The sequence below is a fragment of the Tamandua tetradactyla genome, chromosome X, assembly GCF_023851605.1.
Source record: "Tamandua tetradactyla isolate mTamTet1 chromosome X, mTamTet1.pri, whole genome shotgun sequence".
Taxonomy (NCBI): domain Eukaryota; kingdom Metazoa; phylum Chordata; class Mammalia; order Pilosa; family Myrmecophagidae; genus Tamandua; species Tamandua tetradactyla.
In genome coordinates this window covers 103,817,096-103,842,675 of record NC_135353.1, presented here as the reverse complement: position 1 = coordinate 103,842,675, position 25,580 = coordinate 103,817,096, and the positions used below count along the sequence as shown (strand labels likewise).

Genomic DNA, 25,580 nt, shown 5'->3' with positions numbered 1-25,580 from the left:
GTAACTTGTCCTAGATCACCCAGCTAGTGAGGAGTATGAATGGGATTTGAACACCAGCAATCTGACTTGAGGGCTCTCATTCTTAATCAGTACATCCATTGTTTCCCAATAAATGTTTAATTATTGTTATTATTCTCGTTGTTTTTGTTTTCACTGACAGATTGCGTTACCTCTTATCTGTAAAATGGGTTGAGTTCACTCACAATGTGACTGTATGACTAAAATTAGATCATAGCTATAGAATGGCAGACCCAGGGACTGGCACACGGCAGTCACTTTCCTGTTCTTGCAGTCAGGCCAGGCTGTATGTGCTGATGTGCCAAATCAGCTGAGGTAGAAGCTAGTGTCTGGGGCCACTTCTCCAAACAGTGGGCAATGGAAAAGTGCTGAGTTTCTTAAGAAAATAAGGACTGGCCTACATGCTCAGAGCCTGAAAAAAATCAGGCATCAGATCTGGTGGGGACTTATAACATGGCTGGATGTCCTACATGGGACAAGACTGGTCTAATTTACTGTATTCTGCTACATTACTGACCCGTCACTTGAAATGTCCTTTGTTGCCCTGTTCTAGCCTTCCTTCTTCCCTTTTTTTCTCCTTTTCTGGACCTCTCTATTTAAATCTTCTATCTTCCCTCGCCTTGCTCAGCAAGACTCACAATAAGTTGCTAAACCACAACCTTCATATTTCTTACGTTTCCACTTTCCAGGGGAATTTTGCAGCTAGTCCAGACTGCTTCTCCTGACTGATCCTCCCTTCTCTGGCCACTTTTATCTCCTCTCAGTCCCCACCCACCTTCCCCAGGCTAGTTCCTTGAATTTTAACCCCAGTGACCCATAGGTAAATTGCAGAGGCTTGCCCCTCCCTGCTGCCTTTACCTGGTGCCAGAATCACTAACTCCCTTCACTAACTCTTTCCCTTTCTGGGTCTCAGTCTCACCATCTGCAAAAGGGCAAAAGGGAGTGATGAAGGTTAGACTAAATAAAAGTCTAGTTTTCAAGCTTTAATTTCCAACAGTTTTACATCTGGTCGGTTTACAAAATCAAATCTCCTTGACCACTTCTTTCTATCCCTTTTGTGTGTGTGTATTGGTGGAGACTTTGAAAGTATTGGTTAGGGGAAGAATTTGAAAAATGGAAGCTGAAAGAGATAGAGGTGTGTGGCAACAAGAATTGAAGAATTTCCAGAGTAACAAAATCATGCTGGGGCAATGAGGCTAGGCTAGTGCCCACATGGTGGAAGGGCAGTGTTTTTTGAGCCAAGTAACTTTTTAGAAAAATAGTACTCTCAGGTGGGTTTGGTTTCAAACAAATGTCAGAGAACTGTGTGCCCAGAACCAAGGCAGGACCATCGACATCACTAGGTGTAGCACAACTCCTGGGATTCAGTCCCATATCTTCTAAAATTCACCATCTGCCTATTCTGCACAAGTCATTGGAACGAGGGGCAATGGGGACACAGTCCAAGATGGGCTGCGGTCCCTGTTTTCAAGGTGCTTTAAGACCTTGCAGAGATAAGTATGGTGATAAATAGGGTACCCCTTATAGTTTCCAAATGTGTTTTTATTTCTTGTGTCTCATTCGGTCCTCACAACAACCCTGTGAGATAACAAGAGAGGAACCGTTACCCCCATTTTACAAATCAGGAGACTGAGAGTCAGAGAGGAGACAGAACTCACTCTAGTTCATCTGACTAGTAAGTGGAAGGCTGAGATTCAAACCCAAGTGTTTAGACTTCAGAGCCAGTGCTCTGTCCAATTTCATCTGCTTGCATTCTCAATAATTTGAGGATAGAAGATTTCTGGAAAACAAAAACAAAAGCAAACAAAAACAAAACAAAACAACCAAACAACCAAGCCTCTTAACAGTGTTTGATTTTCAAAAGTGGAAATGAGGAGTTATGGGATTTAGCTCTCCATTTTGTATCCAGATACATAGTTTGAAATTTTTATTTGCAGCGTGTATTTTCTTTCTAATTCATATCTGAAAAGAAATAGCTCAAACACAAAGTGGAACATGATCCATGCTATAAGAGATACAAAGTATGCTGGGGATTTGAAGGAGGGAGGGGTCAATATTTAAGCTAAGCTTCCAAGAATGGCAAAAGTCCAAACAGGGTGAGATGGGGGGAGTTCCAGGATCCTAAAGACTGAATAAGCCAACCTTTCCAACTCAGCAGCTGCTGCTGCTTCTGAGAAAATAGGCCTGCCTAGAAGGAATTCCTCCTGAACAATTAGGTGCATAGAGTTGCCAGGATTTCCTGTTTTCCTTCCTTTCCTCATTTTATTTTTGAAGTACATGGGCAGGAGTCCAGGGTTTGGGAAACACCTGCTTCATCCACCCACTTCTCACCTGGACTGTGATCCTGGCTTGTTCTGGAGATGTCCATTTGGGTCTGTTCAGGTAGACATGGGCAGAACAAGCTGAGGGACCAGCAGGGGCTCAGAGTTCCCAAGTTCAGGCAGCAGACTTAAATTCAGGGGAGACCGACCTGGCACCCTACACTGCATTCCACTGCTTTTCAGCAGGGTCCAGGACTCAGTACCAAACTATCAGATGATCAGACTGATGTTTACACACTCGGAAAATCAAGATCAAGACCCTTTCTAATCACATAATCATATTGTATAGGAACTCAAAAAACCTTAGGGACTACCCTATCCAATTCCTTCATTTTAATGATGGGGAATTCAGGGCCCAGAGAGGAGAATGGACTTTCCCAAGGTGACAGAGTCAGTTAGCAGCCAAGTCAACATATCATGCCTGGTTGTATGTTAGCTCCAGTGATGAAGGATCCTTGTCGTAAGCCATGTCTCAAAGGGGCTCGCTGGCAGACAAGGGTCACCCATTTGGTCTTTGGAGACCAGAGGTGTATGAGGCACATCCCTCTGTCACTCCAACTGCAGTTACCCTTTGGCCTGTGCCCTCCTTTCCCAGCGTGGGGGTGAGGGCTCCAGGGCCATGATTTAACATCTGCCCTCTCCATCCCACGGGTCCAGGAGGCTCATTCTCAAGGTCTCAGTTCCTGCCTTCTTAGTCAGGTTTCTGTACTAGAGTAACTTTCCTTTCTCTCTTCCTGCTGCCTGTGCTAGTCATGGTGAGGATTTTATGCTAATTTCATCACTATAATTTGTGTATTGTTTGGAAGTTTATAAAGAGCTCTCACTACTATTATCACATTTAGTTCACCCAATAATCTAAACAGTTGACTATTCAAACCTTCATTTTAAACAGAGAAAACTGAGGCACAGAGAGGTGATCATACAGATAATAAGTGACAGTGTCAGAATTCAGACCCACAACCTGAACTCTTTCCACCACCATAAGACTATATTTTTTACTTGTTTCTTGGCAAGGATGAGTGGATGGATGGATGGATGGATGGATGGATGATGAATGGATAGATGAATGGAGCAAAGAGTTCCTGGGACTTGCTCTGTAGCTGGCTCTGTATTAGGTATGAGGGTACAGAGAGAAAGGAGAGAGAGAAAGCTTCTACTCTCAAGGATTCCATTGTTTCAATAAGTTTTTCTCGATGTTTTCCAGCATTCATCAACTGCATGAATTCATTCTCCATATGACGCCAGCCAGCCAAAGTGAAAAATCTCTTTTAAGCCTCCATTTTTATCATTCAAATTCATTGAATTTGTATGCCATTCCATAATATGTCTATGTTTGTTTCAATATAAAAATGATGGTTTGCTCCAGATCTTTTAAGGAAAGCCAGCCATTCCAGGAAGATGCTTTGGAAATATCTTCCAGGAAGTTTTGCATATCTCTGGCATGCCTTCACTTAACCCCAGGGGGATGCATATCCTCTTTTGAGAAGCTAGAAAAAGTGGTATATCTTTGTGTGGTGAAGGCATCATTGTACTGTGAAACTAAGATTTTGTAAAAAGGCTCTATGTGCGTGCATGCATACACATTTGCACACATGTACAATCATGCCTGAGGAAGCTCCAGAGGTGAATAAAGCTCATTTCCTTGCAGGACTATATGTTTTGTGGGCACCCAAAGATGACCTATTCTTCTACTCTGCAAACTGGCTGTGAACTAACCATGTTCATCAGCTCAGGAACCAGAACTGAAAGAGACCCCAGTGGTTCTGGAAAGTTTTTCCTAAAAAAATTCTTTTGCATTGGCCTTTCTAACAGCTGTGATAGAGCAACAAGGTGATACCCAACTCCCAGCGATAGGAGCTGGGAATGGAGAAAAAGCCAGCAAACATCAGGGATGATGAAGCAGTTACATTGGGAGATATTTGGGTACTAGCAAAGTCCTTCCCTTCTTTTACTAGGTTTCTTCAGACAAGAAGCATGTACTTTATAGAACCTGACTTGTGTTCTTTAGTTTGCATGCTCTACATTTAATTTATATCTGTTTGTTCTTGGTTTAAAGGAAAGTTCTGAAGGCCCAGTTACTCTGATGATGCTCAAGGAATCAAGAAAAGGGGCTTGGATCCTCTTGTAGATCACAGGGTTGAAGGGAGCAGGGCATCTCTGGGGGCCAGAGGTGGTGACAACAACAGTGAGATCAAGCATGATAGCTCTGAGTGTTGGATATGGAGACAGGAAGGACAAGGGAGGAGAAGAGTTGGAAAATTTGAAACAATTGCCTATCCCCTCCTAGAGAGTCTTCTTTTGGCCTTTTTCTCTATCCAAACCTTGAAGGGCTTTGTGTTTTGTTTTTACTGAGAGAGGCCGTTCCCTTCCCCTGTGGAATGTACTCCCTGAAATATCGTGCTCCAGGGGAAAATGCACACAGAGTTGGAAGCCTCTGTTCTCAAGAGCCCTACTTCCTATGTTTTCATTTTAATTCTCAAAACACAATCCAAACCAAATCTTCCAGTTTCTGCATTTTGGATGTGGAAGGTCACACCGCAGGGACCTACTAGCAAACAGGTCATAAGGGGCTTCTGAAAGCTGCCCGTGGTGCCCTGTCATGGCAGGAGGGCTGTTTGAGTGGAATTTAGTCTAATGGAGGGGGGAGGAGGAGGACTAGGAGGACAAGGAGGATGACAATCATGCTGTAGTAAGAGAACAGCTCTGCTTCTGATACTAATTTGCTCTCCTATGTCTTTGTCCTTTCTCCAAGCAAACCAAACTGGGAACCAAGCACTTTCAAAAGCTGAGTTGCTGATCTTCAGTGGTTGGTTACTATTAACCAAGAGTAAGTTTAGGGAACAGACATCGAGACTGTGAGAAATCAGTTTAGGAGCTGAGGCTGCTCACTCTGGGGAAGGAAAGATTCTTTGGAGAACGTCATACGGGTGGGGATTTGGGTTCTAGACTCAGCTTTACCACCTACTTGCTGTGTGCTGTTGTGATGATCACTTCCTTGCTCTGAGCTTCAGGTTCCCCAACTGCAATGAGTGCATTGGACTATACAAGCTATAAATTCCCTTCCATCTCAGATTTTGAGAGATTATAAATACCGGCCTCTTTATCATAGGGAAGAAAGAACATATTCCTTCTATGAGACTCCAAAGGGTGAAGTAGGACCAATGGGTGGAAGTTGTTCTGAGAGAGATACTGGCTCAATACAAAGAATCTTCTACTGGATACAGAATGAAAAGGGATACTTCAACATGCCTGGAGAATTTTCTCAGAGCCCAAGTGGGTGCATAGCATAGTAAAGGGGAGCCAGTGAACATTGAGCACTAGACTAGAACAGTGGTCTTCAACACAGTGAGGATTCTGTGTGAGTCTTTCATACCTATATCAGAGCTGAAATGATAAGAAAAGGTCTTATGAGACCTATAAATTATCAGTCTGATTACTAGAAGTTCTTTTGTATGCCATAAAAAATAAAAGACAGTCCTTGACAGATTCATTCTTGTGTGAGGCCCTGCAGCAAGTTCCAGAAACACAGGGGTCAATTCGACATGGGCTTTGTATGCCAAGATCTCATGGTCTATGTGAGACACAGGGGAGATAAAAGGCAATGCAGAACAGAATGGTATGATATGTTATGATAGAGATATGGACTTGATGGGAAGGGAGTTCAGAGGAGGGCTTGATGGACCAAGAAGGGGGCATGGCAAAGACACACTAAGTAAAGAATCCAATGTGAAAGTTCATTGTGTGTCTAGAAATATTGAGTAGCCCCATCGGCATCAGAAATGTGGGGATGTGGTGGGAGATGAAGCAAGAATGATAGGTTAAGTTGTGAAGGACCTTGAATGCCAATGCAAGGAAGTTGGACTTTGACCAAAAATAAAGAACAGTCAAAGGTTTTGGGGCATGATCATATTTTTCTTTTAAAGAGAGAACTCCATAAGTGGTATAGAAGGTGTACTGAATTGCTGCATGTGGCAGGGAGACCAGTTATAGGAAGATGTAGCAACCATCCAGCCCAGAGATGCTAAGGGCCAGAATGGAGGGCTATGGTAATAGGAGTGAAAAATAGTTGGCAAATGCAGGAAACATGACAAAGAGGGTCCATGTGGGTGATTTGGTGACTGCATGGTAGGAAATGAAAGAGATGGAAGAATCCAGGTGACTCCCATGATTCTTGCTTAAATGACAGGGTGAATGAATGACAGTGCATTAACCAAGAAAGGGAGTATTAGAGAAGAAGTTTTCCTGAGGAATGATGAAGAATTGCAATTTTTAGTGTTGAGTTTGAAGACTCCGTGGGTCCTTCTGATGGAAGTATCCAATAGCACTTCCCAGGTCCTTTCCAGACCTGTTATTCTACCTGAAGTTCCTGATAACTCTCCAGTCCCTGGGTAGTTGTGGCATGCCATCCAGTCCTTGCTTTGGTTTTCTGGAATGACCCAGGCTATGAAAAAGACCAACTTGGCTGTGCCTCAGAACATTTGTCTTTCTTGAATCTTCAAGCCTCAGCCTGGCTTTCTGTTTTGCACTCCTGAAAACAGGAATCTGGAGCCTGGGCTTGCCACCCCTTTGTGGCCCCAAAGGAAGCCATTATATTCCTCCACAGGCCCGGAAATCCTTCTCCCATCTCAAAGAACATCTTGAAATTGCCCTTTCCTCTGACCCTACCCTTACTTCCCCCTCATTTCAGTCTGACTTTTGGTGGAGTGGGGGACACAGAATCAGAGTGCAGGAAATCTTGGGGCCTTTTAGTCCAACCTTCTCATTTTCCAAAGAAGGAAACTGAGGCCCAAAGAGGAGAGGCAACTACCTCAAGTTCACAGGAGTTAACTGCAGAGCTGGAACTAGACCACAGGTCTCTCAATTCATAGTCCAGTGTTTTTTTCTTGATTGAATGCACCGTAGATCATGGTTGAAAGATTTCTTGTCTCAAATGACAATCAATTCTAGATACCCCATAACTCAAAAGATCTTTATATTATTCCAAGTTGCTGGGCAAAATATCTGTCAAGTATTAGATAAGCCATGCCCTGCAAATGTTCTTTGTAAAATAGCAAATGTTAAATGACCAGATCTGCCAAGATTTAGTTACAAGAATGACTTGGTCATTTTCAAGAGAGAAGAACTGAATTAAATTATCATTAGTCTGATGATTTTCATATGCTCAGTGTTTCAGTCTGTTGCACTCCTGAGCCTTGCAGATGATGCCCAAGAGTAACTTAAATAAATGTATTGGAATAAATGCATTTGTTTCTATTTTCTACCTTTTAAACTGGTCTTTCTCCTCACCTCAGGGCTAGAGGGAAGAGTCTAAGGCAGCTGATGGACAAAGTCTGGTGCCGAGGCCAAACCTGCAGTCAGCCTGGAGCCTATTGGGCTGGAAGCAGGGGCTTTGTTACAGACAAACTATTACCCCCCATATCGCCATAACCACTTCAGCAGGAGCATGGAGAGTGTACTGAATGCTTCCAGGCCACAAAAGGAGCTTTGTGTACGGACAGTAAGGGGCCTCAGGGAAGATTTGGTGCAAGGGTGGTGGGAGGGAAGGGTCAGCATCCTCCTCACCTCTCTGGGTAGCTGAGAAGGGATGCTAATGGATTAAGCAGAAGAGTGGAATCTGCAAGTCAAGGAGTCATTGAATTTCAGAGCAGCAAAATACCTTAGAGATCATTTAGACCAAACTCTTCATTTTCTAGTTGGAGACATTAAGACCCAGAGAGGGGGAGGGGCAGGCCCAAGGTCATGTGCAGAGCCAAAACTGGAATCTAGAGTTTCTGGCTCCCTTGGTCAAGTGATCTCATTTCAGCACCCATGAGGCAGCTCTGAATTGTAGATTTTGTTGAAGGGAGTTGGCTCCTTTTAGACTCCATAACATACTTTCATCTCAGAAGCAATTCATGCTCCAGCAACATGGTGTGAGGAATTGGAAGTAGAATGAAATGTTGCAGGGAGTCCAGAGATCATGTAGTGAGTCTTGGAGTGAACCCCAAAGACCTGAACCTCCTCCTGTCCTGCTCGTTTGAATTACTGCTAACTCGGTGTTTTCCAGTGTTTTGTATATATACTCAGGGTGATTTGGGTAGTATGTTGACATTTTGAATTGTTATATATATAATGTAATGACTATATCAAAACAAATTTCATATATATATATATATTATGGCTTAGGGACAAGTTATTATTTAAATTTAGTTTACACATCAAATACATAATAGCACAAGATGAAGTGACGGCAAAAACCTCACAAATAAGTGAGGTTTGGGAAACATGTTCTTGGAACATAACAGCAGGACCCTCAAAGTTCATTCAGGCAAGAGAATATGTTCAAGTCAGAAGGACATTCCTAATGTTCTCCTATGCGCACAGTGTCAAGAGATCCTAGGAAACCCCTTCCAATGTTTCCTCTGACAGTGGGATCATTATGCTCACAGCAGAGGCATGTCAGTAAAACCTTTGATCTTAATAACAAAAAGTTTATATTCAAATCATATGCAACTGTCAGCTTTGAGTCAGCATTTCAGCTTTTTCTTCTCTGGAAAGTCCCTGGCTGGTCCTCTCCTCCACCACTTCTGTCTGCACTGGTGGAAATTGTTTGAACAGCATATTGGAACATAATAGGCTCAATATACAGATGGGAACACTGTGATCCAGAGAGGTGAAGGTTCTTACTTAGGATCACTCAACCAGGAATTGCATAGTCAAGACTGGATCCCGTCTTTTGACTCCCAAACGAAGGCTAATTCCAGAGTCCGAAGTTTCCTGCCCCTCGTTCTCTTTCTGCCCACTCCCCTCAGTCCCATGCCCCAACAAATAAGACCACAAAACCCTTCTGCCATTCTCTCTAGAGTGGCTCATTCTCTTCAGACCTTCTAAACTCATTAAAGTCCCCCAAAACTGGTAACATTGGTGGCATCTAAGAGGTTTGCTGGTTGGTTGAGGAACAGGAGTGTAAAGTAATTTTCATTTTTGTACCTCATATTTTTAAACACGTGTTGGCATTATTACCCCCAGCATTAATTAATAAAACTATTCAAGATTTCTCTGTCCCTGAGCTAAATTTCATAAATGATCACTTTTGTTTAACACATTGCCATTTTCAAAGGTTCAATCTCTTATGATCCATACCAGAGCCCTGTACAATAAGCTCCATTTTGTAGATCAGAACACTGGTCCAGAGAGAGGAAATTACTTGCCTGAACTCACACAACAGATTTGTAATGAAATTGGGGCTAATATCGACATCCCTTGATTCCTAATGCCTTGCTGCTTTCATTGCAGCATCCACATAAACTCATAATTTGTGCTGGATTGTCCTTGGATCAGCCTGAGACAAGGTGTTCATATTTGCCTTTCAGTAGAGTTTTTCAAACTTTAACCTAAAGAAATAGCACAAAGACCAGTCTCAACTTAGCTTTGTAGGTGGCAACTTCTTCTGCCTGGCTCCATCCCCCCAAAGATAATCCTCTCCTCTAGCTGCCACAGATCACTCAGCCACTTTGGGCCCACCCTCCCAGTGTCCAGCACTGGCAACTCAGCCTGGCACAGATATTCTAATGAGGCAACTTGGCAGTTTCAAATGCATTAGTCTTGTTGGGAGGGGAAGGGGGCTCACTATTTTAGGGAATAAGAGGTTTCTTTCTAGCCTTTGCAGATGATAGCTCTAAAATGGAGAAGTTTGTCCTTCCCCAATATGAGCAGCCCACAGACCCTGTGCCTCAGAACTTTCTGCTGCAAAGCAGGAACTGTGCTCAGACAGAAACCCTGAAATAATGAGTGGAGGAGGTGGAGAGGGGACAAGGAGAAGCAGATGTATGTTGTATGCTGTATGCTGTATGCTGATCAAAGCAGTGTTCCTCCTTCGAAATAGGCCCCTCTCATCTGGCGCCATGGCAATGCAAATAAACACCTCATCCTGTAAACTCTTCTTTTCTAGCAGCTACCATCTAAGAACTCAGGATCCCAAGGTGCAAAACTCTTTGTGAGGTCATGGGATCTACTCTCTGCCTCCATAATTCTATGCCAAAACCAACTCCAATTACTTTGGGGGGTCTTCAGGAGCAAGGACTCGGCTTATCTCTTCCAACTGATCCCCAAGATGCCTAACACAGACTATTAGCATGTCACTTGTTAATTGTGCCTTTTTGTTTCAGCGATGCCCAGCCCTACTGGAAGCCATGCTCACTCAAGTCATGAATTGATCTTAGTGAAAACTTAGACCCAATGGAAATTGCTGGGGACTGGCCTAAATGTCCTAGCAAGGTCCAGCCTATATCAGGAGTTCAGATTCTGCTAACAAACTCTTTCTTGGACAGTGTTCTTCTTTCTCTTCCTCTTCAAAGCAAGCATTCCTCTATAGACAACTGTGTTCTTAATAGAAGGAAGTTGCTCCCAGAACACCACCCACTTGTCCACACCCAAGTGGGACATTAAAGGCAGAAAGCAGATAGGCAGTCAGGCTCAAACAACTTCTGAGAAAGCAAGAAGAGGGATTTTTTTTTTGCAATGAGTTTACACGTATCCCCTCAGTCCTAACTACCCCACAAAGCCTACAACTTCTTGGAAGCCTTCCAGATTAAGCAAATGTTAAGAATATCACATATGCCAAGCCCCAAATGCCAAGTCTCATACCTTCATGCTCTACTTACCTGTTCCCCTGTTCCAGCATCATTCTCACCCCCAATACGCTTACCAGTGCAAAGAAGGCATTTGAGAATAAGGGAAGCATATGGGTGGCTGACATTTACTGATAACTCTGTAGAGAAAACTTTTCCTGGTCTCTTGACAAGAGAAAAACCTCATCTGAGCAATAAAGAAGCTCTGTACCCTTATTCGCATCCAAACAGCAGAGCCTCAGGAGCCCAGAAAATGTCTGGGGGAAGGAGATGGGAGGATATCTTCAGCTTTTGCATCTCAGCCATTGACTCTACTGTCCAGAGACCTGATCAGCACATCCACAAGGACCACTGTGAAACCAAGTCCCATTGCATGCCATTTTAAAGCCCCACCTCATGCACTTACCAGCATTCTTCCTCCCCTGCAGCAATGGGAAGCACTGCAAATGAAACAGAAAAATCAAGGCATTGCAGAGACCTACACAATGTCAGAACTGTAAGGAATCTTTGAAGTCACCATGTCCAGTCTATTTACATTATAGAATGAAACACTGAGGTCCACAGAAAAGGAAAATGAAGTGCAAGTACTGAGCAAATGCGGCTGAGATCTCAGACTCTTAATTGCTCACTCCACACTGTTTTCTCTTACCCCACTAGCTGATTACTCTGGCTCAATTCACTCTCACTGCATGGAGAGAGTTCCCAAGTCAGGAGCTTGGAGAGAGCCCACACAGTTCATAGACTGTTTAAGCCTTAAAATAAAGATCATGAGAGAACAAGTCAGAATTTGCTTGGCACATCCTTGGTATAGCACTAACAAGCTAGAAACAAGTTGAGTTGGCAGAAAGAGCAGTATTTGGAATGGGGAAGCACAAGTTCAGGGTCACTTTTCTCTATTTACTGGTTATGTGACATTGGGCAGTGCTCATAACCTCTTGAGCCTCAGTTTCCGTTCCATAAGACTAGGATAGTAATAACCCTGACTCACATGTTAATTGTGAAAAATTAACGTACATAGAAGTACTTTCAAAATTATAAAGCACTCTTTAAAGGACTTAATTCAACAATTATTCAAAAGCATCAATGCTTTGCAGAGTGTGATACTAGACGTTAAGATGCAGCAATGATCCAGACAGATAAGGTCCTCATCTTCACGGAGCTGAAATCAGAATGGGGACAGACAGATAATAAATTGATAACAAATAAAAAGAAAATTCCAGGCTTTGCTAGGAACCAAGAAGAAGAAACTTTAAAAAAAAGAAAGAAACAGGTTGAGGTAGAGAGTAATAGGTTAGCAGAAACAGGAGGTATTGCCTTAGAAAAGGTGGCCAGAGGAGGTCTCTTGGAGGAGGTGATATCTGAGCAGAGACCAAAAGACAAGGAGTTAGAATGCGAATATTTGTGGGCAGAATATTCTAGACAGAGGTTGAAAAGATAGACAAGGGCTTTGAAAGCCAGGATGAGGACATTGAAGGCCAGGGAGAAGATTTTGGCTTTGATGTGAATTACACTAAGCAGCCATTGGAAGCCTTTGAGCAGGAGAATGACAAGATATGATTTCCACCTTAAAAAGTTTACTCTGACTGCTTCTGTGTAGGGAATGGATTGTAAAGCTAGAGCAGAAGCAGACAGATGGGTTAGGAGACTTTTGCAGTAGTTCAGGCAAACAATATCATTGGCTTGAGCTTAAACAGTAGTGATAGAGATGGTAATTAAATATTCAAGAAGGAAAGGAGGGAGGGAGGGGTGGGAGGAAGGAAGGAAAGGAAGAAGGCAGGGTTTCCTTTAGAGGCAGAAGGGTCTTCTTGCCTATTCTCCTACCTCTAAAACAGCCATAATATACTCTGCCAAAGGTCACCAGGGAAGGAATTGCCACAGTACTTGTCATCTCTCCTGTCCTCTTCATGACTGCCATCAGGTAGAGACATTCAATCACAAAGATGTCTAATCCTACAAGGTTTGTCTCAGTCCTAGATCAACTGTAAAATAGCTAAAGTTCATATCCACCCTTGTCTACCACAGGAAAATATGGTGAATCTTCAACCCACAATTGTCCACAGGAGAAATGAATTGATCATTCATTGAGAAGGTCCTCAAATGATGTTAATGTGAAGGAAATGGAAAGGTCTAGAATGACGTTGAAGTGGCCAGAGGAGAAGGGCAAATCAGGAGAGACAGATATCAAATTCCCTTACAAAACTACAAAATGGAACATTGATTAAGTAAGTCAATATAACTCTCAGCGGTGGACAAAAGAGAAGAATAAAAAAAGACAAAGTGAGGTTGTGAGAGAGAAGGAGGAAGTAGGCCCCTGTGAGGACTAAAATGTGACAGTTTTGGGAAATTAGATGAACTGATGGGTGGGACAGACAGTTACTGTTGCAGTCCTGTCCTAGTCATATTAAATTCCCCCTTCTCCCATCCCCTAATTTATTGTAGGCATAACAGAATTAAAGATAGTTTGGGGAATACATGATTTACAGGTTACGAATAAGTGACCCTGGTTGACTCTCTTAACCACCCTGCATGGTAGATTTCATTATCCTCATCTGTTTCATGAAGATAATGAAGCCTAAAGAAGTGAGTGACTTACCCAAGGTCACAAAGTTAGTAACGTCAGAACCAAATCTGAACCATAGGTTTTAGATCTGTGGGACTCCTGATTTTATCACATCATATTCTTTTTTTTCCTCTGGCATTCAGGACAACCTGCATTGGGCCAGAACCATGAATTTCACTCTCTGCTTTTGACTGATACTGATGCTATTTGGGAAGCTGAAAGGCATCCAGAGGAAGATGAGGTATGAACTTTTGCATCAGAGAGTTCTGCTGCAGAGTGGAGACTCTTGATTTTCTGATTATGAAACAAATTCCTCTCTCATAATTCCTCTCTATGAACCCAAGCGCCAGGAGACAGCCACTCTGGCATCTTCCCACTCAGGAGGTCATTCATTCACATATTAATTCACTCATTTATTCATTCATTCATACTGGTAGGTATCTCCTCAGGGCTAGGTCTTGTCACAGGTATTCAGGTATTCAGAGAAACCAGACATGTTCCCTTAAGGAATTCACAGGCAAGTGGGGAACTCAACACATACAGAGTAACAAGTATTATAGGAGAATATTATAATGCCTTGTGGGAAGCCAGCAGAGGGAGTGGTTAATTGACGGGAGTGGGAGTGAATTGTCATGAGGACCTCCATGAAGCTGGTGGTATTTGGAGCAGGTCTTAAAGGTCTTGTTCCCCAGGCAGACAAGGGGACTAAAAACACAGGAAGCAGAAGGAAATGCAAGGAGGCTTGAGGAACTGTTAATAGTTTGGCTGGAGAGCAGAGTGCCAGACAAAGAGTGAGAAATGAACCTGGGAGAGGAAAGTAAGGGCCAGATCATGAAAGGGATTTTAGGTCATGTTAAGAAGCCCAATGGGGAGCCATGGAAAGAGTCTAAATAAGAGCATAGCATTATCATATTTATGTTTCCAAATGTTACACTAGCTGTTAGGTGAAGAATGGATCAGGAATGGGGATTTTAGCAAGACTAGAGATAAGGAGACCAGGGCAATGGTAAGATTCTGAATTGGGGCAGTGGTCTTCCAGATAGAAAGGAGAAGACCAATATATGATCTAGTTACATAGTCGCATCAAAAGAAATGATAAGCAAGAGGATAAGAGATGAGACAAGAATGACTCCAAGTTTCTGGCTTAGGCAATTGGGTGGATGAGATCAGGTACTGTGCTAGTTTAAAACAGTTGTATACCCCAGAAAAGCCATGTTCTTTCATTGTGATTCAATATTGTTGGGTGGGAACTTTTTTTTATTGGTTCCATGGAGATGTGACCCACCTAGTAGTGGGTGGTAACTTGATTAGATGGTTTCCATAGAGATGCATCTCCACCCATTCAAGGTGGGTCTTAATCTGCCTACTGGAGTTCTTTAAGAGGGAACCATTTTGGAAAAAATCTTCAGAGCTGACCCCAACAGGGACCTTTGGAGATAAAGAAAGAAAACTCCCCCAGAGAAGACGTTTGAAATGAGATGCCATGAAAGAAAGCTATCATGTGACTTCCCAGTTGACAGAAAAACATTGAAAGTCATCGGCCCTTTCTTTAGTCAAGGTATCTTTCTCTGGATGCCTTAGTTTGGACATTTTTATAGCCTTAGAACTGTAAACTTGCAATTTGATACTATAAAAGCTGTTCCATTTCTGGTATATTGCATTAGGGCAGCTTTAACAAACCAAAACAAGTACAGAGGAAAAAGAGTGGTTTAGAAATAGGAGGAAAGAGAATCTTCATTTTGTGATGACTCTCGTTAGGGGCCTTTTGGATTTGAGGGGTCTATGGAGCTGCCACTCAGAGCTATCCAACAGGCTCTGTGCTAGACCTGCAGATGCAAAGGTGCAGAAAACCAGACATGGTCCGTGTGCTTGAGGAACTCACAGTTAGTGAGAGATGGAGCAGTGGGTCAGAAAAAGGCAGCCCATGAATTTCTGAGAGGAAAAGGGAATCATGTTGAAAGAGTGAAAGAGAAAGAGCCAGAGTCAAAGGGGAGATAAAAACAGAAAGATGTGAGAAGTAGGGAGGGTCTGAGAAGGAGCAGTTTGGAGACAAACTGTAAATGCTTCTGATAGGCTTTGTCCAGATCCTAGAAGTTCTCAGCCACATTCTCAGAGGGGATGTCCTCAGTATCCTCTCTGCTCATTTGCCAAGATGTAGGGCCAGTCTTTGCCCTGTTATCTGAGGGGAGGCCTTGAGAAATTTCACCCTTTCCTTGCCTGGCTTCTCTGTTCCACCCCCATTGCCGCCCTGGCCAGTCCTGTGCTCCAGGCTCCAGGCCTGGGGCCATAGTCATAAGAGGACGTTCTTCACATTCCAACCTCCTCCAGCCCTCTCATCCAGGCTACACAGAGCCCTATTCACAGTCTGGCCCTCCCTCTCTCCAGAGAGGGTTCTCACTGCCTCCAAGCCCAGCCCGTGTTTTGGCAACACAGAATATGGCCACTTTGGGGAGTGAGCTCACCTGATCCCTCTACAGCTGACTCCTCCATCTCTTGGGGTCTCTCAGTTGGGAGGTGGGTGCACTGGGTTTGGCCATTTGTAGGTGCACAGTGTGTATATGTGCTATGTGCCCTCAGCCAACTTTCTCTAAGCTAGACTTAGAATACGGGCTGTGTTGGGTCAAGATGTTGCTGGACAAAGGGGAGGGTAAGACACAGAGGAGCTCATAGTCTGCATGGAGACAGTCAGGTATATGGAGGATGGTTGTGAGCTGGGGTTGGGTTGAGCCTGCTACCAGGTCTTGAATTGGACTATTGGTGTCCTAGTGCCACTTTCAAACCCCATCCCAGTGGTCTGGGAACACGCATTTATGTTCAGGGTGTGATGCTTCCTGGAGGTTGGGTACTTTGGCTCTGATGGACATCAATCTCCTCCCTGGAAAGGGCAGAGTAGACCTGACTGACACAGGTATTTTGGGCCTGACATGTGCCTTTGAAAATCTTCTTTTCTGGGTCCCAGTCTTGTTGCCTGTAATAAATGGGTCCCTGACAATGCCTGTCCTTCCATTAGTAGGAAGAAGGAGGGGAACAATCCTAGTTCAGGAAAGGACAATGAAAGAGGTGATTTCCGGAAGGCCTCTGTAGAGTTCAGAGTCTGGGACTGCCATATGAGGAATCCCCAGAAGGCCTATGTCCCCTCTGTCTCCTCTCTAAACAAGGTTTCCCCTGACTCCTGCCCCCTACCCACCCCCACTTCATAGAAATTCTTGCTGCCTTGGGTTCCTTGGCCTTAATTTTTTCCTGCCAGTCCTGAAGGGACATCCTTTCCCTCCTTCCCCACCTCTACTCCACATCTGGTCAACAAGGCTGCCAGCAGAGCCCTGGCCCACCCCACCCACTCCAGGCCTAGCTTCTTGCTTTTGGTCCCTTTTCCCCCCAGCCTTGGGGCCCTACCATCTGTTCTTCCCACCTCCACAGCAGGCTGAGAGTGGAGCCAGGGGAAGAGTGAGTGAGCAGCTGAAACCCCCAGGGGTTCTTTGGATAATCTCAGGAATGTCATATCCCAAAGACTTGACTTTCCCACCAGCAAGCAGGGACCTTCCTTCCTGCCTAGGGCTTGGGAGTGCTGCAGGAAGAGGGGCCCTGGAGTAAATGTAAGAGGGGATAAACACAGCGATTCCAGGATGGGATCCTCTTTTCAATGTTGACCTGGTTCAACCGGAAGAGTAGAGGTGGGGTGAAGAGTGGGGAAATTCCTTTAAACAATTTCCTGAACATCAGGATAGTGTTTCTTATTATCCTTTTATGTCCACAAGATGTCTCCAGTTCTAGGCTCTCTCCAGCCAGGGGCTGAAAGGAATGGTATTTAAATTTCTCCCCATTTTATACATGAAGAAACTAAGAGCCCAAGCGAACAGTCAGAGTTCACCCACAGCAACCAGTCAACTATCTTCAAATTTTACCCGTTTTTGTTGATTACCTCCTTTATGGCAAACCCTTTCACATGTCATTAGTACTATCAATTATGAAGTTAAGGAATAGTCTCCCCATTTCATAGATGAGGAAACTGAGGCAGAGAGAGAGGAAGAGACAGAACCTGGGCTAGTAGGTTGGTATCTCATTTCCAGCTACCACATTATATCATTATACCATGTCTTTCTCTCAAGCTCCCAGAGGGTCACCCAGCCCAGGGTAGAGGAAAGGCTGGAGAATGTCACCCCACACCCATCTCCAGGGCTTTAACCTCATTCTCCAGGCACAGGACTTTCTTTCATCTGCCCCTTTGTAGTCCCAGCCTTGAAACTATTGGTTGAACCGACCGTAAAGTCCCCGGGCAACAACAACAGCAGCTCACGGATTGGCCAGAGGGATGGGTTCGAGGAGCTCTACTTCCCCACCTCACTGTGAAACCTCTGACCCCAAATCCTATTACAGGCAGCCAGAGCTGCTGCTCCTTGTTATTGTTAACTGGTGAAGGAAAAATTCAGGCCAAACCCTGGCCCCCAGAGCTTCCCAGGCATCCAGCTGTTCTCAAGCCCTAGGGGCTGCTGGGAGGACATGCCTCCAATGCAGGCTCCTTTGCCTGAGACTAACAGCCCTTTCTGTCTTCCCCAGGGACCTTGGGTGGAAATCACTGACATTTTGGGAGCATTTACTCTGTTTTTCATTTGGCTGGAAGTTCAGAGAAGGACATATGAAATATAACGAGAGTGTCAGAGCTGGAAGGACTCTTAGATATAAACTCACCCAACATCTCATTTTACAAGTTGGGAAACTGAGGCACAGATTACATAAATACCATGAATAGAACATGCACTTTGAAACTAAATTACCCGGGTTTCAAATCCCAGCTTTTTCACATAGTAGCTGTGTGACCTTGGGTATGTTTTTGAAACATCTCTGTAAAATGAGGATGATTATAATAATAGTACTTGCTTCATAGGGTTGTTGTGAAGATGAAATGAGCTAATATATGTGAAGTGTGAAGGGCTTCGAATAGTGCCCACCACACATTATGTATCTAAAATATTAGCTATTTTCTTATTGTTTCAGGGGGTAAAAAAACTGGCATTACCCATCTGAAGACTTTCCCACTTACTTCTGCCTCCACTAGCGCTATTGTCTGTGCCCACTTTTAAGACTGTTCCAGGCTTTGCAGCTGAAGGAATTACCCTGGACTCCAGTGTGGCCATCCCTTTGCCTTCAATACTAGGTGGGATTGCCAAGCACATGTACTAGATAGACTATAATTGTTAATTAATTGCACAATTTCATATCCCCCAGTTTTCTGAACTGAATCAACTGTCTCCACTAGCAAAGCACTTGGGTGTTGTGAGTGTGAAAAACTCTCATTTTATATCCAGTAGACTGTAAGCTCCATGAGGGCAGGGGCCTACAGCTATTTTGCTAACCATTATCTATCTCTCTAAGGTCTAACACAGTGTCTGGCACATAGTAGGCCCTCAATAAATACTTGGTTGAATAAGTGAAGGAATGAATTCTTCAAGGCTAGTCTCAGGCTCTCCACTTCATTCAAGATGACAACAAATAAACATCTCAACAGGCTTTGCCATCATTATTTCATTTGATTCTCACACTGCCTTGTGAAGTAGGAATTATAATTATCCCCAAAGTAAAAAATGGTTAATGCTTACTAATGATGTGCCAGGCCCTTTTCTAAGAGCTTTGTATGCATTCACTCATTTCTGAGTCTCATAACAAATCTAAAAAGTGGGTACTATTATTTACTCTTTTTTACAGAGCTAGAAACTAAGTCTCAGAGGGATGAAGGAACATTCTCAAGATTACACAGCTAGTAAGTTGTGTCTCATGTAATTTAAGAACTTGACTCCATGTCTTCTTATTCCAGATATCCTGGGCCTTTTACTGCATCATGAGCACTAAAATCGAACTCCCACACACAATTTTCAAAGACTTTCCATCTGGCCTCTCTTCTCATCACCACACACACCTGATCCCTACATCCAAACCAGATACTTTGTCTTTATATCTCCTCTGCCTTCCCTGCCTCCAACCTCCCTCTTTCTTGAAGAAGCCTCCCTACTCTTTTTTTCCATCATCATCCCTTCTGATTCTGATTCAATCAAGCATGTACTATGTGCTGGGTCTTTATATACATAATTTAACTGGCCACTCCATTAAATTCCATCCACTGAAGAGAGGTAACTTGCCAAAGACCACTCAGCCTTGATGTGTCAGAGGTGGACATGCCATCTCCCTTGCCAGTGACCTCCAGGAACTGATATGCCTACCTGAAACAAAAAGAGTAACAGGAGTAGAATCATGTTTTGGACACTTGTTATGTGCACAACACCCTGCTAGGTGCTGGAAGAGGGGTAATAGGACACATCAAAGAAATAGTCCTCTGTGTGTGTGTGTGTATGAGAGAGAGAGAGATAGATACATGTACAGGTTTGGTTGTGCTGAGAGCCCATGAATACCTTCCTGATGCCTGCTGGCCTCCAGGGAAGACACATCAGAAATACGGAACTATTTGTACTTGGTTCATCTCATACCCAGTCCCCTTGTCCCTTGGCTGCTGCTATCCTCAGAGCAGCTCTGAGCAGTCCTGGGTCCTGGGCTAGCTCCTTGCCACCTGTCTAGTATCTTGATTTCAGAGGTATCATCATCCATCTCCCAAATGGGTTAATTCTGTTCCTAGACCCAGGCAGGATCAAAGTAGCAGGTTGAGGGGAAGTTGTGACAAAGGAAGAAAACAAACCGGAGACTCAAGCAATAACCATTGTTGTTTGCTTTGGTGCCCTCAGTATACAGGTTTGGAAATCTGCTTCCAACAAGTCATGTGACCATCTACTCCATGCCAGTTACTTTAAAAACATGACTCACTGAATCCTCACAGCATCTCTGTGAGGTAGGCACTGATTAGCATTATTTTGCAGATAAGCCAAGACTCCAAGAGGTAACAGGACATGCTGCAGGGCACACAGCTAAGATGTGTACGCTAGTAGTTGGGGGATGGAATTCAAACCAAGTTGCCACATCCTCATTCTCATTTAGCCAATGAAGACTTCCATACAGTGTGTAATGGTGGGGAGGGTCACTTTCCCCATCAGGGCCACACAGAGATTGAACAAGACGATCTGAGAGAGACTTTCGACTCAGGCCTGCTCTAATCCTCCTCTATTTGATCCATCTTTTCACAGCTATTGCCCTCCCCTAAGTAAGCTCTTCTACAGCCATGCTATTGCTCAAGAGGGTGCCTGACTCAGAAAGGAAAAGTGGCTCAGAGCAGCCCAAACCCCTTATGGAGGTTACAAGCTCTGAGAACATGTCTTTCCAACTGGGACCTCAAAGCAGCAGCTTCAGAAAAGGGGACATGAAGTCCAAACATGTATGTGAGTCTGGCAAGCTGTTCTTTAGCCCTGAAATTTAGCCATACATTGGTTCATGTCTGCTGAGGACAGACACTTAAAGGCTAGTGAAACACACAACCACAGTTGTGTGTGTGTAGATACATGCACATGTGCCTGGATCTACATAATTCTGTAGGTCTACATAGTTCTGCTTATGTGCCTGAGTCTTTGTGTCTCTGTATATGTCTGCATGCTTGTGTGTGGAAGGGCATGTATTCGTGTGTACGTGCTTACCTCTGAATCTGCATGAATGTAGATGTGTGTGCACCTACATGCTTGTATATGTGTACTATCTGTGTGTGCATATGCAATTGCATGTGTTTGATCCTTTGAATATGTGTGTTAAACTCTGACTGTGTGCATGCATGCTTGAATGGTATATCTGCATATATGTCTATAGTATCTGGGAGTGTGAACAAAGGTCTATGTTTAGAGTTTGTAGACAGACATATAGTGAATGAGTGCATGTGTGCTAATGCCTGGCCTGGGAACAAAGAACCTCAGCCTTCTCTTGGGGCTTTCCTTGTGTAACAATTTCTAAGGGCTGACATGGTGTAGGGGTGCTTGCTGGGAGTCTGATAGCAAGAGTGAAAAGGGATTTAAATTCATGAGTTAACCAGGGTAGTGAAAAGTGGTGCCCCTTTGGGGTTAAACTTCAAAGGCATTTTCAATTCCCCTCTCCACCATCCTTAGTATTTGATACATCTCTTCATCATCAACTCCCTATCCACTCTCCTGCCATTGCAACCACCTCTTTCCTGGCATTTGCATAGCCACTTGGGCCCTTTCATGACATCCCAACATTTTGTCACTGGAGTTTTTTTCCTAAAATCGTCCACTTAATTATATGCCTACTTTACTGGAATCCTTTTGTTGAGTCTCCATCCCCTAAAACAGTAGTCCCCAGATGTTGGGATTTCGTGGATGAGGAAAACCATTTTTTAATTAACAAATAAGGGAACAATCAGCGAGCTGCAGCTTTTTTATATTTTACCAAAGACAGACATAAAAAACTTCTCAATATTACCTCATAAAAAAAGGTCATTTGAATCCCCAACCCCATAAGAAGGACACACTAATCTCCAAATAAAGAACATCTTTTGAATTGAATTAAGTTAGTTTCATGAGTGAAAATCACATCTGGGACCACTGCTAGGTGATGACCATGAATCCACAGATTGATTCCAAACTTTGTGGGAGGCAGCCCCTGTTTCCCCCTCTCTAAGCACTCTCACACACTGTATTTCAGCCATATCCACCCATGAGCCCTTCCCCCAACCCATCATCATTTGACTGCCTTCAAACTCTTGCTCATGAAGTTCCCTCTGCCAGGCATGCTTGGAATGCCTTTCCCCCCTTTTTGGACTGACAGAACTCTTCTCTTCCTTCAAGCCTCAAGCTCAGCCCAAATGTGACCTCCTGTAAAACCTTTTCTAGTCCTTCCTGGTGGAATTGATCTTTCTTTCCAAAGCTTCTCAGCATTACTTTCATCCTATCTTATAGTCAGGCTAATTGATTAAAGATGTCCCAACCAGATTGCACTGAGGGAAACCACATAGTATAAAGAAGGGCATGGGTTTAGGAGTTCAGATCCCAACTCTGCCCATAATATCTGGGTGACCTTGTAAATATTTCTTAACATAATGTCCTTCCCCCATCTATAAAAGCAGGAAAGCAATGTGTTTGGTGAAGATTGCAGAAGTTAATAAATTGAAAGGGCCTATGTTGGGTGCATAGAGGTTACTAAATAATATTAGTTCCTTGGTTCTTAGATTCTTAGAAACAAAAACCATGCCTTACACATCCTCATGGCTCCTGCTGTGCTCATGTAAACTCCATGTCCAGCACATATTAGGCACTCAATGAAAATTTCTTGACCAACTGACTATATAGCACATCTGGGATATATTAAGTGATTGATAAATATTTGTTACTTTTCTTACCTCCTCTTTGATGACAGAAACCATGTTCTTTTTTGTTTCTGTGTAGACCCCATGGTGCTTAGCATGGAGTAGGTGCTTGGTATATGTTGATGGAAATGAAAAATAATACTAGTAATAACAATAGTTATCATTGGTTATATGGATGCTACATGCCAGGCATCACACTAGAAATTTTACACATACCATCTCTTACATTTACATATGTATATAATGTAAAACAATAATACCAACCTCATCACTCTGTAAGGCTGGTGTTAGTATTGTCCTCATTTTACATTTACAGCTGAAGAAACTGAGGCTCAAAGAGTTTAAGTGCCTTGCCTTTGTGGCTAGGTTGTGGAAGCAATGGAAGCAAGTTTTATGAAAAACAGCTAGCTAGCCCCCATGCTTTTGTAGGAAAGCAGCAGGTCACAGAGCTGAGAAGTCGCAAAGGTGGAACTTGAACCCAAGCTTTTCTAGAACCAAGAGTGTCAGGTATGCTCAGAAGCCCAATTGTCTTCCTGGCTGGCAGGCAACGGTTCCCAGTCCCCCGCCCCCTCCCCAACAGAGCAGTGGGGTGAGATGAGCCACTTACCTTCACCTTCCTGAAGCAAGCCCAGAAAACATCCAGCAGAGGCATTGTGGAGTGTGGGGAACCAGTCAGGCCCTGCAGGGTCCTGCTGGGCTCGGATCTCTGCTCCTCTGGGGACTAGGTTAGAGGGAAAAAGGGAGCACGGCAAAAGCCAGCCTTGGCCCTGCGTTCCATCAGCCAGCACAGTGAGGGGAGAGGCTCAGAGTAGCAGCTGGCAAGAGCTCGGCTCGCCTCCACGCTTCTCTAGGGCCAAGGAACGGAAAGAGGGAGGGAAGAAGGCAAGGAGGGAGGGAGGGAGACTGGCTGAGGAGGAGGGACCAGGAGGCGGGTCACTGATTCAAACTCCACACCGTTAACCAGTTGGCTGGACTGGTCAGCTATGCCAATTGAAATTCCCTGAACATTACAATTCCCAAGCTCACGGTGTCCAGCCCTCCTGCCAGCTCACCCTCTAGTCTCACCACTTGCATTCTAGCATGTGTGCCTGCTTGCCTCTTAGCCAACTGACACCAGCTTTCCCCAGGGACCTTCAGGTACAACCAGACCACCTAGAGGCTGTGGAAAGGGTACTAAGGAAATAAGCCAAGGGAAGAGATCTTCCAGCCAGGGTAGAAGCCAGGAAGTGTGAAGGTGGTCAGTAGAAAGGAAAAAAGCTTGCGGCCTTGGGTCAGGGGATTATTCTCTGGCCTTTATTTAAAATCAGGAATCTTGCTTTACTTCAGAGAGGCCCCTTTCAGGATCTCAGTTTCCCTAGCAGTACAATGAGAGGCAGCATTAGAGGTCTTTAAGTCTAAAGTCTGATTCTTGTTTAGGGTTAAGGACTGGACAAGTTTGAAGAAAACTCCATTCTGGCCAATAATTACAACTGCTCTCAGAACTCTTATGCTGCCCCCAGGAGTCTATAGGAAGTCAGATCATGCCCCAAAGAAAATCTGAGCCCTCAAAGGCCATCTCAGCTATGCCCATGCCTCTAGGCAAAACAGCTCTTTTCCAGCTCAGACTGGATGTTTGTCCTTTTATGAACATTTTCTGAAGAAATGATGGCTTCCCTCCTTCAACCATTCTCAAACTTAGAACTCTCCAGGTCCAGAAGTTTAGCCTTAAATCTAAACTTGAACCTTCCGGATGCACTGAAATCTGTTCTTTCAATAGAGTCAGTTAGCACCAGGCAAATCTAGAAGTTTTCTGGGCAGGAAGCCATTAAAGAGTAGTGACCCCTCCCCTTCCCCTCCCCTTCTCAGACCTCAGTAGACTGGGTGTCATGGCTGGCAGCCAGAAGTTTCCCAAGGACCTATGGCAAAATGCCAGGCTTGGGTCTCTGGGGGCACATGTCATTATTACAAGGCCCGGAATAACTGACTCTCCCTGACCTCACTTCCCTTTCAGAGACCCGAGCTGGTCAGATAAAGAGCCAAGTACTGGGACCTTTAGGGGTGCTTTAAGCGTTCTGCCTGTTTTTGAGGACTTCCTTTATCAGTGGAGAGGGTTTATCCAGAGGTCTGTAAGAGTCCCTTCATCTCTGCTTACAATTTTTTCTGTGCCCCTCAGTTTCCTCATGTGTTCCATGAGGAGGTCACAATAAGTGATCTCTCACTGTCTTTCTATCCCTGACCTCTGGGTTGTCTCGAGTGGAATTCTGCTGGTCCCTATCAGGAAAATGGTCAGCAAGAGCCAACGCAAGTAGCTCCTACCCACCTCCAACTGCACATAGACATATAAGGGGGAGCCCTCCAGATGGGGGGAATGGGAAACGAAGACACAGAGAGAAAGAGTGGTCGCTTTTTTGGGCATATGCCCTATTTCTTGGTGATCAGAGGCCTGAGGATGGAGTATCTGGTAGTAGAGAGGCAGCACCACTACACTTGAGGAATATACCCTCACAGAATGACAAAAAGGTCTCTTGTTCCCTAGAGCTCATCTCCTTCTTAGATGCAAGTCTCTGGGAGAAGTTGCATCAGCAACAGCTTTGGGCATTCATTCAGGAGGAAATAGTGCAAAGCACACTGACCTGAGAAATCAGAATACCTAGGTTTCAGTTCTGGGCCTCTCACACCAGTTTAACCTTGAGGATATTATAATATAGTGGTTAAGCTTATGAACTCTGGATGTAGACTGTAGAAATCCCACTTTTTAATATTCTAACTGAGTGTCCTTGGACCTGTTACTTCCTTAGTTTCCCTAACTGTAAAATAGGGGATAATAATAGTATCTACCTTGTTGTGAG

The 25,580-nt window shown here is 44.0% G+C and overlaps 1 protein-coding gene across 1 annotated transcript in view; it reads right to left on the bottom strand.

The window, feature by feature from the left end:
- The window catches only part of STARD8 (StAR related lipid transfer domain containing 8), an 82,360-nt gene extending 58,765 nt beyond the window's left edge, over positions 1-23,595 (bottom strand). The window contains exons 1-2 of the mRNA XM_077145689.1: positions 23,360-23,595; positions 11,355-11,388 (exon numbers count right to left, since the gene is read on the bottom strand). Of these exons, the coding sequence (XP_077001804.1) occupies positions 11,355-11,388; positions 23,360-23,404 (79 nt within the window). The 5' untranslated portion in view covers positions 23,405-23,595. The remainder of the gene's footprint in view (positions 1-11,354; positions 11,389-23,359) is intronic.
- Positions 23,596-25,580: the final 1,985 nt, after the last annotated feature.